The following is a 13,853-nucleotide window of genomic DNA, read 5'->3' on the forward strand; positions in this document are numbered from 1 at the left end:
TACAGTGAATAGGGTATAGGGGATAGGGTACAGTGAATAGGGTATAGGGGATAGGGTACAGTGAATAGGGGATAGGGTACAGTGAATAGGGGATAGGGGATAGGGTACAGTGAATAGGGGATAGGGGATAGGGTACAGTGAATAGTGTATAGGGTATAGGGGATAGGGTACAGTGAATAGGGGATAGGGTACAGTGAATAGGGGATAGGGGATAGGGTGCCATTTAGGATGCAATATCTGTCCATAATCACTGTGACTAGAGCCATGTACCTACCCTGTACCCTGTCCATAGTCACTGTAACTAGAGCCATGTACCTACCCTGTACCCTGTCCATAGTCACTGTAACTAGAGCCATGTACCTACCCTGTACCCTGTCCATAGTCACTGTAACTAGAGCCATGTACCTACCCTGTACCCTGTCCATAGTCACTGTAACTAGAGCCATGTACCTACCCTGTACCCTGTCCATAGTCACTGTAACTAGAGCCATGTACCTACCCTGTACCCTGTCCATAGTCACTGTAACTAGAGCCATGTACCTACCCTGTACCCTGTCCATAGTCACTGTAACTAGAGCCATGTACCTACCCTGTACCCTGTCCATAGTCACTGTAACTAGAGCCATGTACCTACCCTGTACCCTGTCCATAGTCACTGTAACTAGAGCCATGTACCTACCCTGTACCCTGTCCATAGTCACTGTAACTAGAGCCATGTACCTACCCTGTACCCTGTCCATAGTCACTGTAACTAGAGCCATGTACCTACCCTGTACCCTGTCCATAGTCACTGTAACTAGAGCCATGTACCTACCCTGTACCCTGTCCATAGTCACTGTAACTAGAGCCATGTACCTACCCTGTACCCTGTCCATAGTCACTGTAACTAGAGCCATGTACCTACCCTGTACCCTGTCCATAGTCACTGTAACTAGAGCCATGTACCTACCCTGTACCCTGTCCATAGTCACTGTAACTAGAGCCATGTACCTACCCTGTACCCTGTCCATAGTCACTGTAACTAGAGCCATGTACCTACCCTGTACCCTGTCCATAGTCACTGTAACTAGAGCCATGTACCTACCCTGTACCCTGTCCATAGTCACTGTAACTAGAGCCATGTACCTACCCTGTACCCTGTCCATAGTCACTGTAACTAGAGCCATGTACCTACCCTGTACCCTGTCCATAGTCACTGTAACTAGAGCCATGTACCTACCCTGTACCCTGTCCATAGTCACTGTAACTAGAGCCATGTACCTACCCTGTACCCTGTCCATAGTCACTGTAACTAGAGCCATGTACCTACCCTGTACCCTGTCCATAGTCACTGTAACTAGAGCCATGTACCTACCCTGTACCCTGTCCATAGTCACTGTAACTAGAGCCATGTACCTACCCTGTACCCTGTCCATAGTCACTGTAACTAGAGCCATGTACCTACCCTGTACCCTGTCCATAGTCACTGTAACTAGAGCCATGTACCTACCCTGTACCCTGTCCATAGTCACTGTAACTAGAGCCATGTACCTACCCTGTACCCTGTCCATAGTCACTGTAACTAGAGCCATGTACCTACCCTGTACCCTGTCCATAGTCACTGTAACTAGAGCCATGTACCTACCCTGTACCCTGTCCATAGTCACTGTAACTAGAGCCATGTACCTACCCTGTACCCTGTCCATAGTCACTGTAACTAGAGCCATGTACCTACCCTGTACCCTGTCCATAGTCACTGTAACTAGAGCCATGTACCTACCCTGTACCCTGTCCATAGTCACTGTAACTAGAGCCATGTACCTACCCTGTACCCTGTCCATAGTCACTGTAACTAGAGCCATGTACCTACCCTGTACCCTGTCCATAGTCACTGTAACTAGAGCCATGTACCTACCCTGTACCCTGTCCATAGTCACTGTAACTAGAGCCATGTACCTACCCTGTACCCTGTCCATAGTCACTGTAACTAGAGCCATGTACCTACCCTGTACCCTGTCCATAGTCACTGTAACTAGAGCCATGTACCTACCCTGTACCCTGTCCATAGTCACTGTAACTAGAGCCATGTACCTACCCTGTACCCTGTCCATAGTCACTGTAACTAGAGCCATGTACCTACCCTGTACCCTGTCCATAGTCACTGTAACTAGAGCCATGTACCTACCCTGTACCCTGTCCATAGTCACTGTAACTAGAGCCATGTACCTACCCTGTACCCTGTCCATAGTCACTGTAACTAGAGCCATGTACCTACCCTGTACCCTGTCCATAGTCACTGTAACTAGAGCCATGTACCTACCCTGTACCCTGTCCATAGTCACTGTAACTAGAGCCATGTACCTACCCTGTACCCTGTCCATAGTCACTGTAACTAGAGCCATGTACCTACCCTGTACCCTGTCCATAGTCACTGTAACTAGAGCCATGTACCTACCCTGTACCCTGTCCATAGTCACTGTAACTAGAGCCATGTACCTACCCTGTACCCTGTCCATAGTCACTGTAACTAGAGCCATGTACCTACCCTGTACCCTGTCCATAGTCACTGTAACTAGAGCCATGTACCTACCCTGTACCCTGTCCATAGTCACTGTAACTAGAGCCATGTACCTACCCTGTACCCTGTCCATAGTCACTGTAACTAGAGCCATGTACCTACCCTGTACCCTGTCCATAGTCACTGTAACTAGAGCCATGTACCTACCCTGTACCCTGTCCATAGTCACTGTAACTAGAGCCATGTACCTACCCTGTACCCTGTCCATAGTCACTGTAACTAGAGCCATGTACCTACCCTGTACCCTGTCCATAGTCACTGTAACTAGAGCCATGTACCCTACCCTGTACCCTGTCCATAGTCACTGTAACTAGAGCCATGTACCTACCCTGTACCCTGTCCATAGTCACTGTAACTAGAGCCATGTACCTACCCTGTACCCTGTCCATAGTCACTGTAACTAGAGCCATGTACCTACCCTGTACCCTGTCCATAGTCACTGTAACTAGAGCCATGTACCTACCCTGTACCCTGTCCATAGTCACTGTAACTAGAGCCATGTACCTACCCTGTACCCTGTCCATAGTCACTGTAACTAGAGCCATGTACCTACCCTGTACCCTGTCCATAGTCACTGTAACTAGAGCCATGTACCTACCCTGTACCCTGTCCATAGTCACTGTAACTAGAGCCATGTACCTACCCTGTACCCTGTCCATAGTCACTGTAACTAGAGCCATGTACCTACCCTGTACCCTGTCCATAGCCACTGTAACTAGAGCCATGTACCTACCCTGTACCCTGTCCATAGTCACTGTAACTAGAGCCATGTACCTACCCTGTACCCTGTCCATAGTCACTGTAACTAGAGCCATGTACCTACCCTGTACCCTGTCCATAGCAGCCCAGTGTATATTTCTACTACAGTTTATTTTTTAGTCATTCAATTAGATTCCTCTGACCTTTTCCTTTTCACTCAGAAGCCACTTTTCTCCGCTGTATTTTCCGTAAAGACCGTGGCTGAGTCCCCAATGGCAGCCCTATTCTATTTAGTGTGTATTCATTTTAAACCAGGGCCCATAGGGTTCTGGCCAAAAGCAGTGCAGTATATAGAGAATAGGGGGCCATTTGGGATATACCCTATGCCCTTACCCCTTGAGTTTCATCTTACTTACAATATACCCCTATAAATAGTAACCACCTGTGGGTGGCCTCTCTCTCTCCAGTGGCCTTACCTTCCCAGCCCACTCACATGTCTTTAGCTGCAGTAAGATGAGGGTTTTCAGAAATATCTTATTTGCTATCATTATCAAGGTCCATTCTGTAGTGCTGATGAATGAGTGAGTGAACTGATGCACGTGTGAATTGTGTTGATTCATTGTTGATTCAGTTTTGATTCAGTGACAAGCTGAATGTGAGATGGGTAGCAGGCGAGATGTGTTGATTCAGTGTCGATTCAGTGTTGATTCAGTGTTGATTCAGTGACAAGCTGAATGTGAGATGCATATCAGTCCTGTCTCTAACTCAAAGATGCTTGTTTTGTCACCCCTTGCAGCTCTGGAGACCTCCCCCCGTCACTTGCCTCCCCCTTACCTCCTAAATGTACCTCTCTCTATCTCTTTTCCTCCTAAATGTACCTATCTCTGTCTTGTTTCCTCCTAAATGTACCTATCTCTGTCTTGTTTCCTCCTAAATGTACCTATCTCTGTCTTGTTTCCTCCTAAATGTACCTCTCTTCTCTTCTCTGATGTAAATACCTCCCTCCTACCTTCAATCCTAATCCATCTGTTTCCTAATTTTTAACACGGCCATCTCTCCCCCATGTCCTCTGTGCTAAAACACCTCTCCTCTCTCCTCCCTCTCTCCTCTCCCCCTCTCTCTCCTCCACTCTCCTCCCTCTCCCCCTCTCTCCTTTCTCACACTCCTCCTTTCCTGCTGAAGTGACTCCTCTCCTCCCCTCTTCCCTCCTCCTCTCCACAGGTCCCTGTTCTCTCCATCGGGGACCCGTCCAAGCTGAAGGCCGCCGCCTCAGAAAAGAAGAAGCAGGAGTCACGCAAGGATAAGAAATAGGATACGGAGAGCAGAGAGCTAGAGCCCCAAAACACAGCCCACACAGCCCAGCACAAAGCACTGAGACAGCCAGGGAGAGCAGGAACAGGGGGAGGGGACTCACCCAAGGGGGGAGAGGCCTGACAGGGTGCTGATGACCATTGAGCTGGAGCTCTCCAAGGGGGACAAAGAGGGGGAGGGGAATGGGGTGGGTCTGCCTCAGCCAAATCAGCCAGTTTCCTGTCCCAGCTCGCCAAAAAACTGACCCTGAAAAAGTGAATGAGACAGACAGGGGTTTTAAACGGAGGACGATACTGTCCGAAATCATACTGGAGAGAGAGGCAGAGGAGGGTCTTCGAGAGGCGGTCCTAATGAACTTAAAGGCTACGTCTCAAATAGTACCCTATTCCTTATATAGTACACTACTTTAGACCAGAGCCCTATAGGTAGCAGTGCACTATATAGGGACTAGGGTGCAGTTTGGGAGGCAGAGTAAGTTTGTCTAGTACAGTATATTCCTTCCCACGAGATCTAAGCCTTTACAACTGAAACAATCATCATTAGGGTCTTAATGCCACGCTGAGGAGAACATGGACACAATACTGAGGAGAACATGGACACAATACTGAGGAGAACATGGACACAATACTGAGGAGAACATGGACACAATACTGAGGAGAACATGGACACAATACTGAGGAGAACATGGACACAATACTGAGGAGAACATGGACACAATACTGAGGAGAACATGGACACAATACTGAGGAGAACATGGACACAATACTGAGGAGAACATGGACACAATACTGAGGAGAACATGGACACAATACTGAGGAGAACATAGACACAATACTGGTTGGATAACAACATCTGACTGCTGGTTGGATAACAACATCTGACTGCTGGTTGGATAACAACATCTGACTGCTGGTTGGATAACAACATCTGACTGCTGGTTGGATAACAACACCTGACTGCTGGTTGGATAACAACACCTGACTGCTGATTGGATAACAACATCTGACTGCTGGTTGGATAACAACATCTGACTGCTGGTTGGATAACAACATCTGACTGCTGGTTGGATAACAACATCTGACTGCTGGTTGGATAACAAACTGACTGCTGGTTGGATAACAACACCTGACTGCTGGTTGGATAACAACACCTGACTGCTGGTTGGATAACTGGTTGGATAAACATCTGACTGCTGGTTGGATAACTAACAACACCTGACTGCTGGTTGGATAACAACACCTGACTGCTGGTTGGATAACAACACCTGACTGCTGGTTGGATAACAACACTGACTGCTGGTTGACCTGACTGCTGGTTGGATAACAACGCCTGACTGCTGGTTGGATAACAACACCTGACTGCTGGTTGGATAACAACATCTGACTGCTGGTTGGATAACAACATCTGACTGCTGGTTGGATAACAACATCTGACTGCTGACATCTGACTGCTGGTTGGATAACAAACTGACTGCTGATAACAACACCTGACTGCTGATTGGATAACAACATCTGACTGCTGGTTGGATAACAATATCTGACTGCTGGTTGGATAACAACATCTGACTGCTGGTTGGATAACAACATCTGACTGCTGGTTGGATAACAACACCTGACTGCTGGTTGGATAACAACATCTGACTGCTGGTTGGATAACAACACCTGACTGCTGGTTGGATAACAACATCTGACTGCTGGTTGGATAACAACATCTGACTGCTGGTTGGATAACAACATCTGACTGCTGGTTGGATAACAACATCTGACTGCTGGTTGGATAACAACATCTGACTGCTGATTGGATAACAACATCTGACTGCTGATTGGATAACATCTGAAAAGCTTTGTTTCCATCCTGTCATCGTAGATTTGATGCAAGGCAGTATTTCTCTACCATGTCTGTCTGACACTCATCACAAGGGTCCTGGATACAGGGACAACCCAATTTGTTATTTCCAGCTGTGTCCCAAATGGCATCTTGTTCCCTACATAGTGCACTCTGGGCCTTGGTCAAAAGTAGTGCACTGTGTAAGGAATAGGGTGCCATTTGGGAGACAGTCTGCCTTCCCCCTCACACTGGCGTTCTCTCTTTCCCTTTCCTCCTTTCAGTGGAACACGTTGCATTCAGAATCTTCTCATTGAAACAGTTCAAGTGCTTTTACATTTTTTTAATGCTAACTCTTTCACACCCTCTCTTCCCTATTTATCTTCCCCTCTCTCTCTTTCCCCCTCTCTCTCCCCTCCCACTCGCTCTATCTCCCCTGTCTCCTTCTCTCTCTTTCCCCCTCTCTCTCCCCTCCCACTCGCTCTATCTCCCCCTGTCTCTTTCTCTCTCTCCCTGTCTCCTTCTCTCTCCCCCCTCTCTCTCCCCTCCCACTCGCTCTATCTCCCCTGTCTCTTTCTCTCTCTCCCTGTCTCTTTCTCTCTCCCCTGTCTCTCCCTCTCTCTCCCCCTCCCTCTCTCTCTCCCCTGTCTCTCCCCTGTCTCTCTCCCCTGTCTCTCCCCTCTCTCCCCCTCTCTCCCTCTCTCCCCTGTCTCTCTCTCTCTCCCCTGTCTCTTTCTCTCTCCCCTGTCTCCTTCTCTCTCTTTCCCCCTCTCTCTCCCCTCCCACTCGCTCTATCTCCCCTGTCTCTTTCTCTCTCTCCCCTGTCTCCTTCTCTCTCCCCCTCTCTCTCCCCTCCCACTCGCTCTATCTCCCCCTGTCTCTTCTCTCTCCCCTCCTCTCTCTCCCCTGTCTCTCCCCCTCCCCCTCTCTCCCCCTGTCTCTCCCCCTGTCTCTCCCTCTCTCCCCCTCTCTCCCTCTCTCCCCTGTCTCTTTCTCTCTCTCCCCTGTCTCTTTCTCTCTCCCCTGTCTCCTTCTCTCTCTTTCCCCCCTCTCTCCCCTCCCACTCGCTCTATCTCCCCCTGTCTCTTTCTCTCTCTCCCCTGTCTCTTTCTCTCTCTCCCCTGTCTCCTTCTCTCTCCCCTCTCTCTCCCCTCCCACTCGCGCTATCTCCCCTGTCTCTTTCTCTCTCCCCCCTCTCTCCCCTCCCACTCGCTCTATCTCCCCTGTCTCTTTCTCTCTCTCCCCTGTCTCTTTCTCTCTCTCCCCTGTCTCCTTCTCTCTCCCCCTCTCTCCCCTCCCACTCGCTCTATCTCCCCTGTCTCTTTCTCTCTCCCCCTCTATCTCATTTCCCTTCTCTTTCTCTCCAATAGATTTTATGAATCTTATTTCTCAAGGTCTTGATTTCCTTCCACCTGACTGCTTCAGGTTCCATAGACCACACTCCTTTAGACCACACACATTTAGACCACACCCCATCAGGCCACACCCCTTTCCCCATCTGCTCCACCTCCTGAGTGCACTTGTCCTATCTCATTCAGCCCTATGAAAGACTAGTCCTATCAAACTCAGTGTCTCCTCTGTAGACTATACAACACATAACCCCTCCAGCTAGCATCAAGTAAAGCTGCCCCAGTATAGACACGCAGTGTAATATATGGACCCTGCTAATGTAGAGATACTAATGACTTCAGGGAGGGGTCAAATAGTTCCTGAAATTTCTATTAATGTTTCCTGCTGCTGGTTGCTTAGCTCAATGTCTCAATCAGATCAGATGAGAGTGGTGCGGAGAGTGTGAGTGCACCCTGCACTGACGAGTCAGACGAGTCAGAGAAATATGATTCCAAGCTCTTAGCTTGTGTCGATGGGTTCAACCCATAGTTCATTTCACCGGGTGATTCAATCCCTTCACATTTGAGCTAATGGAGGTCATAGTTCTACACTGGGCTGTGCTCTGCTGCTTGGCTGTCCACATGCTGAAGGTTAGGTCATTTCTGGCTCCATAAGGGCGTATACAGGATTACTGTAACAGCTGCAAAACAGGAAAATACTTGTTTGTTTATGACTGAGAGTATGTCCCAAATATCATGCTATTCTCTCTTTTGTTGTGACTGAGAGTATGTCCCGAATGGCACTCTATTCTCTCTGTTGTTGTGACTGAGAGTATGTCCCAAATATCATTCTGTTCTCTCTGTTGTTGTGACTGAGAGTATGTCCCAAATATCATTCTGTTCTCTCTGTTGTTGTGACTGAGAGTATGTCCCGAATGGCACTCTATTCTCTCTGTTGTTGTGACTGAGAGTATGTCCCAAATATCATTCTATTCTCTCTGTTGTTGTGACTGAGAGTATGTTCTGAATGGCACTCTATTCTCTCTGTTGTTGTGACTGAGAGTATGTCCTGAATGGCATTCTATTCTCTCTGTTGTTGTGACTGAGAGTATGTTCTGAATGGCACTCTATTCTCTCTGTTGTTGTGACTGAGAGTATGTCCTGAATGGCATTCTATTCTCTCAGTTGTTGTGACTGAGTCCATGAAATTATGTCACATTGACAGCCAGTGGACATTCTCAGGCCATGACAACAGAGGGATACCAACAAGTGATTCATCCTTATACTCCTCCAGGTTATTTTGGTCCCGTTAATCCCTCCTGCATGTGTCTCCCCCACTCAGATCATTATTTTAGCACTTGCTGGCAACTGGATCTCTCTCTGTCTGTCTCTCTCTCTCTCTCTCTCTCTCTCTCTCTCTCTCTCTTCTCTCTCTCTCTCTCTCTCTCTCTCTCTCTCTCTCTCTCTCTCTCTCTCCTTCTCTCACACACACAGACACACACTCTCTCTCTATCCTTTAGTGACACTAAACTATGTTCCCTCATAGATTACCCAATCCACTCTCCACTCTATACTTAAGCCTCTTCTATCTGTATAGATACAGACTGTATCAGATCTATTCTATCTGTATAGATACAGACTGTATCAGACCTCTTCTATCTGTATAGATATAGACTGTATCAGACCTCTTCTATCTGTATAGATACAGACTGTATCAGACAAAGGCAGACCCATCTCAAACAAACTTAGCAATTCTTTATTTTTCTTCTTCTTCTTCCTCCTCTTCTCTCTTTTTCAAACTCAGTGATGGACACCTCTCCTCTTCTCCACCCCCCTGATCACCAACACCCCTCTCACTCCCCCACCAATACCACCACACCCCTGCACGTTCATTCACCCACCATTTCTGCTGGTTGGAATGCCACGTCGCTGTCTTCTGCCCAACTATTGGCCAGGGATGGAAACTGTGCAGAATCATCCTCTTTAGTTCTCATTGAAGACTTCAATTTAGCTATAGCTCTCTGACGGTGGCAAAAGTGTGTGTTTTATGTGTCTATGTGTCTAGTCAGACTGTCATGTCAAACAAAAGATGAGGGGAAAAACCGTGTATATGTATGTCACCCTAAAGTAAATAGTTATACATTACATTTTACCTTACATGTGCACAAAAACACATGGAGACCATGTTTTGTTTGAGAGAGGCAGACATGTGATAGATCTTCTTATGACATTTAATCACATTTCTGCCCTTGTATCTGGAGGGGGATTCTGTGTGGCTGTTCATTTCTTTTGGTGCATGTTTTCCAGGTGTGGAAAATAAAGTCATTTTTCATTTCAGGTGTTGGTAAACTGCATGGGGCTACAGGAGGCACTGACACAGTGAGGGGGAGATTATGGGGAGGACAAGGGAGGTAAACTTCAGATGTTGCCCGTGGTAATGTGATTGGAAAAAAAGGTGGTTGCTGGGATGAAGATACTTTTGGCGAGAGAGACTTATCTTGTGTGTTAAGTCAAACCAAAGTCCATATGTATCAGTAAAGATAGGGCCTCAGCTTTCTCTTTCAAGATCCTTACCCTGAGCTTCTGTTCTGAAGGATTGTTAGGCTATGCAAGGTGGTTAGTGTAGTTCTGAACGCTTGATAGGCTATGCATGGTGGTTAGTGTAGTTCTGAACGCTTGATAGGCTATGCATGGTGGTTAGTGTAGGTCTGAACGCTTGATAGGCTATGCATGGTGGTTAGTGTAGGTCTGAATGTTTGTTAGGGCATGCATGGTGGTTAGTGTAGTTCTGAATGTTTGTTAGGGTATGCATGGTGGTTAGTGTAGTTCTGAATGATTGTTAGGGTATGCAAGGTGGTTAGTGTAGTTCTGAACGCTTGATAGGCTATGCATGGTGGTTAGGGTAGGTCTGAATGTTTGTTAGGGCATGCATGGTGGTTAGTGTAGTTCTGAATGTTTGTTAGGGCATGCATGGTGGTTAGTGTAGTTCTGAATGTTTGTTAGGGTATGCATGGTGGTTAGTGTAGTTCTGAATGTTTGTTAGGATATGCATGGTGGTTAGTGTAGTTCTGAATGATTGTTAGGATATGCATGGTGGTTAGTGTAGTTCTGAATGTTTGTTAGGATATGCATGGTGGTTAGTGTAGTTCTGAATGATTGTTAGGGTATGCATGGTGGTTAGTGTAGTTCTGAATGTTTGTTAGGATATGCATGGTGGTTAGTGTAGTTCTGAATGCGCTCTGTTCTTTTAGCTGTGGTCATAGGGAGTGAGCTAGTGTGACGCACACCACGGTTCATTAAGGCAACAGGAACTAGATATCTCTGTTTACCTCAATGCTGTTTAACCAACTATCCATCATCAGATGTGAGTAGTTTGAATGTTTCTTTCATTCCTCTTTCAGTACGGCCACACAGACTCCTGATACAAAACTACAAACTGCATTAAAATGTCTTCACACTGTTTTGTTGGATGTATAGTTTGTTGTGTACTGCATTAGTTTATGTTGTTAGATAACATTCCTTTCTTAGAAATTTTAAGCGTCTTACATTTTATTGTTTTTTTTTATGCTTATAATTGAAGTGTACTAGTAATATAAATTCTACAGTCATGTAAAATGGGTTGTAACAGGAAGGTAAATAAAAATTAAAGCATCAAACGCATCTCGGTTGTATAAGAAGAATAAAATAAACTCAAATTAAAAATGTCTATTCTCCATGTCTGTTTGAGTCAAATATGTTCTGATAAGCCATTGGATCATTTATTTCAGGGATCGAGGTATGGGGCCACAAACAATCTGAGCGCATCATGAGGGGGCCGCAGTGGCTCCCGGGTCTGCATACCCAGACATGCAATCAGACTTTAGACTTTAGACTTTTTGGAGGCCCCCTCATGATGGGTGACATGTTGTTGGCCCCCCCCACCTTGCGAGCAAAACATTTTAGGGGCCCCTATCTTGACACCAGAGTGAAACATTCCTAGTTTTACAGGTAATTCTATTCTGAATATTTTGCCATGGGGAGTGGAGAAAATGTTGCGGTTTTTAAGCAAATTTACTGCAATTCGACAAATTTTGCCATGAGGAGGGAGAAAAATGTGCAGTTTTATAACTAATTTCCTGCAATTCTACACATGTTGTCATGAGGTGGAGCAAACTGTTTGCACACACATTTCTACCCTTGTACATGGAGGGGGATTCTGTGTGTTTATCTTTTTTTTGTGCATGTTTTCCAGGTGTGGAAAATAAATCCTTTTTCATTTCAGGTGTTGGTAAACTGCATGGGGCTACAGGAGGCACTGACACAGTGAGGGGGAGATTATGGGGAGGACAAGGGAGGTAAACTTCAGATGTTGCCCGTGGTAATGTGATTGGAAAAAAGGTGGTTGCTGGGATGAAGATACTTTGGCGAGAGAGACTTATCTTGTGTGTTAAGTCAAACCAAAGTCCATACAGTGGGGCAAAAAAGTATTTAGTCAGCCTCCAATTGTGCAAGTTCTCCCACTTAAAAAGATGAGAGAGGCCTGTAATTTTCATCATAGGTACACTTCAACTATGACAGACAAAATGAAAAGACACATGTATAAAAGACACATGTCCACAACCTCAAACAGTCACACTCCAAACTCCACTATGGCCAAGACCAAAGAGCTGTCAAACGACACCAGAAACAAAATTGTAGACCTGCACCAGGCTGGGAAGACTGAATCTGCAATAGGTAAGCAGCTTGGTTTGAAGAAATCAACTGTGGGAGCAATTATTAGGAAATGGAAGACATACAAGACCACTGATAATCTCCCTCGATCAGGGGCTCCACGCAAGATCTCACCCCGTGGGGTCAAAATGATCACAAGAACGGTGAGCAAAAATCCCAGAACCACAAGGGGGGACCTAGTGAATGACCTGCAGAGAACTGGGACCAAAGTAACAAAGCCTACCATCAGTTACACACTACGCCGCCAGGGACTCAAATCCTGCAGTGCCAGACGTGTCCCCCTGCTTAAGGCAGTCCATGTCCAGCCCTGTCTGAAGTTTGCTAGAGAGCATTTGGATGATCCAGAAGAAGATTGGGGAATGACATATGGTCAGATGAAACCAAAATAGAACCTTTTGGTAAAAACTCAACTCGTCGTGTTTGGAGGACAAAGAATGCTGAGTTGCATCCAAAGAACACCATACCTACTGTGAATCATGGGGGTGGAAACATCATGCTTTGGGGCTGTTTTTCTGCAAAAGGACCAGGACGACTGATCCGTGTAAAGGAAAGAATGAATGGGGCCATATATCGTGAGATTTTGAGTGAAAACCTCCTTCCATCAGCAAGGGCATTGAAGATGAAACGTGGCTGGGTCTTTCAGCATGACAATGATCCCAAACACAATGCCCGGGCAACGAAGGAGTGGCTTCGTAAGAAGCATTTCAAGGTCCTGGAGTGGCCCAGCCAGTCTCCAGATCTCAACCCCATAGAAAATCTTTGGAGGGAGTTGAAAGTCCGTGTTGCCCAGCAACAGGCCCAAAACATCACTGCTCTAGAGGAGATCTGCATGGAGGAATGGGCCAAAATACCAGCAACAGTGTGTGAAAACCATGTGAAGACTTACAGAAAATGTTTGACCTCTGTCATTGCCAACAAAGGGTATATAACAAAGTATTGAGATAAACTTTTGTTATTGACCAAATACTTATTTTCCACCATAATTTGCAAATAAATTCATTAAAAATCCTACAATGTGATTTCTGGATTTTTCTTCCACTGTATGTATCAGTAAAGATAGGGCCTCAGCTTTCTCTTTCAAGATCCTTACCCTGAGCTTTTGTTCTGAATGCTTGATAGGCTATGCAAGGTGGTTAGTGTAGTTCTGAATGCTTGTTAGGCTATCCAAGGGCGTAAAATGTTTTGTTTTTGTCACGTAAACCGGACAGGTGCAGTAAAATCTGTTGTTTTACAGGGTTAGCCATAGTAGTACAGAGGCCCTGAAGCAAATTAGGGTTAAGTGCCTTGCTCAAGGGCACCAACAGATTTTTTTACCTTGTCGGCTCGGGTATTCGAACCAGTGACCTTTCGGTTACTGGTCTAACACTCTAACTGCTAGACTAATTTCCTGCAGCGCTACACATATGGCCATAGGATGGAGAGAA

General features: G+C 46.2%; 1 protein-coding gene across 4 annotated transcripts in view; it reads left to right on the forward strand.

Annotated features, from left to right (window-relative positions):
- Positions 1–11,432, forward strand: part of mpz (myelin protein zero) — a 31,366-nt gene extending 19,934 nt beyond the window's left edge. The window contains exons 6-7 of one of the 4 annotated variants that reach the window (XR_006084376.1): positions 9,524–10,332; positions 10,573–11,432. Coding sequence is in view for 3 of the 4 variants with exons in the window: in XM_042329052.1 (XP_042184986.1) it covers positions 4,478–4,567 (90 nt within the window). In the remaining variant the exon portion in view is untranslated. Of the gene's footprint in view, positions 1–4,052; positions 4,398–4,477; positions 5,414–9,523 lie in introns of those variants that run through there. The other 3 variants (XM_042329054.1, XM_042329052.1, XM_042329053.1) reach the window with 3 other exon arrangements.
- The last annotated feature ends 2,421 nt before the right edge of the window (positions 11,433–13,853 follow it).

Source organism: Oncorhynchus tshawytscha, linkage group LG10 (genome assembly GCF_018296145.1).
Source record: "Oncorhynchus tshawytscha isolate Ot180627B linkage group LG10, Otsh_v2.0, whole genome shotgun sequence".
In the NCBI taxonomy this organism is placed as follows: Eukaryota; Metazoa; Chordata; class Actinopteri; order Salmoniformes; family Salmonidae; genus Oncorhynchus; species Oncorhynchus tshawytscha.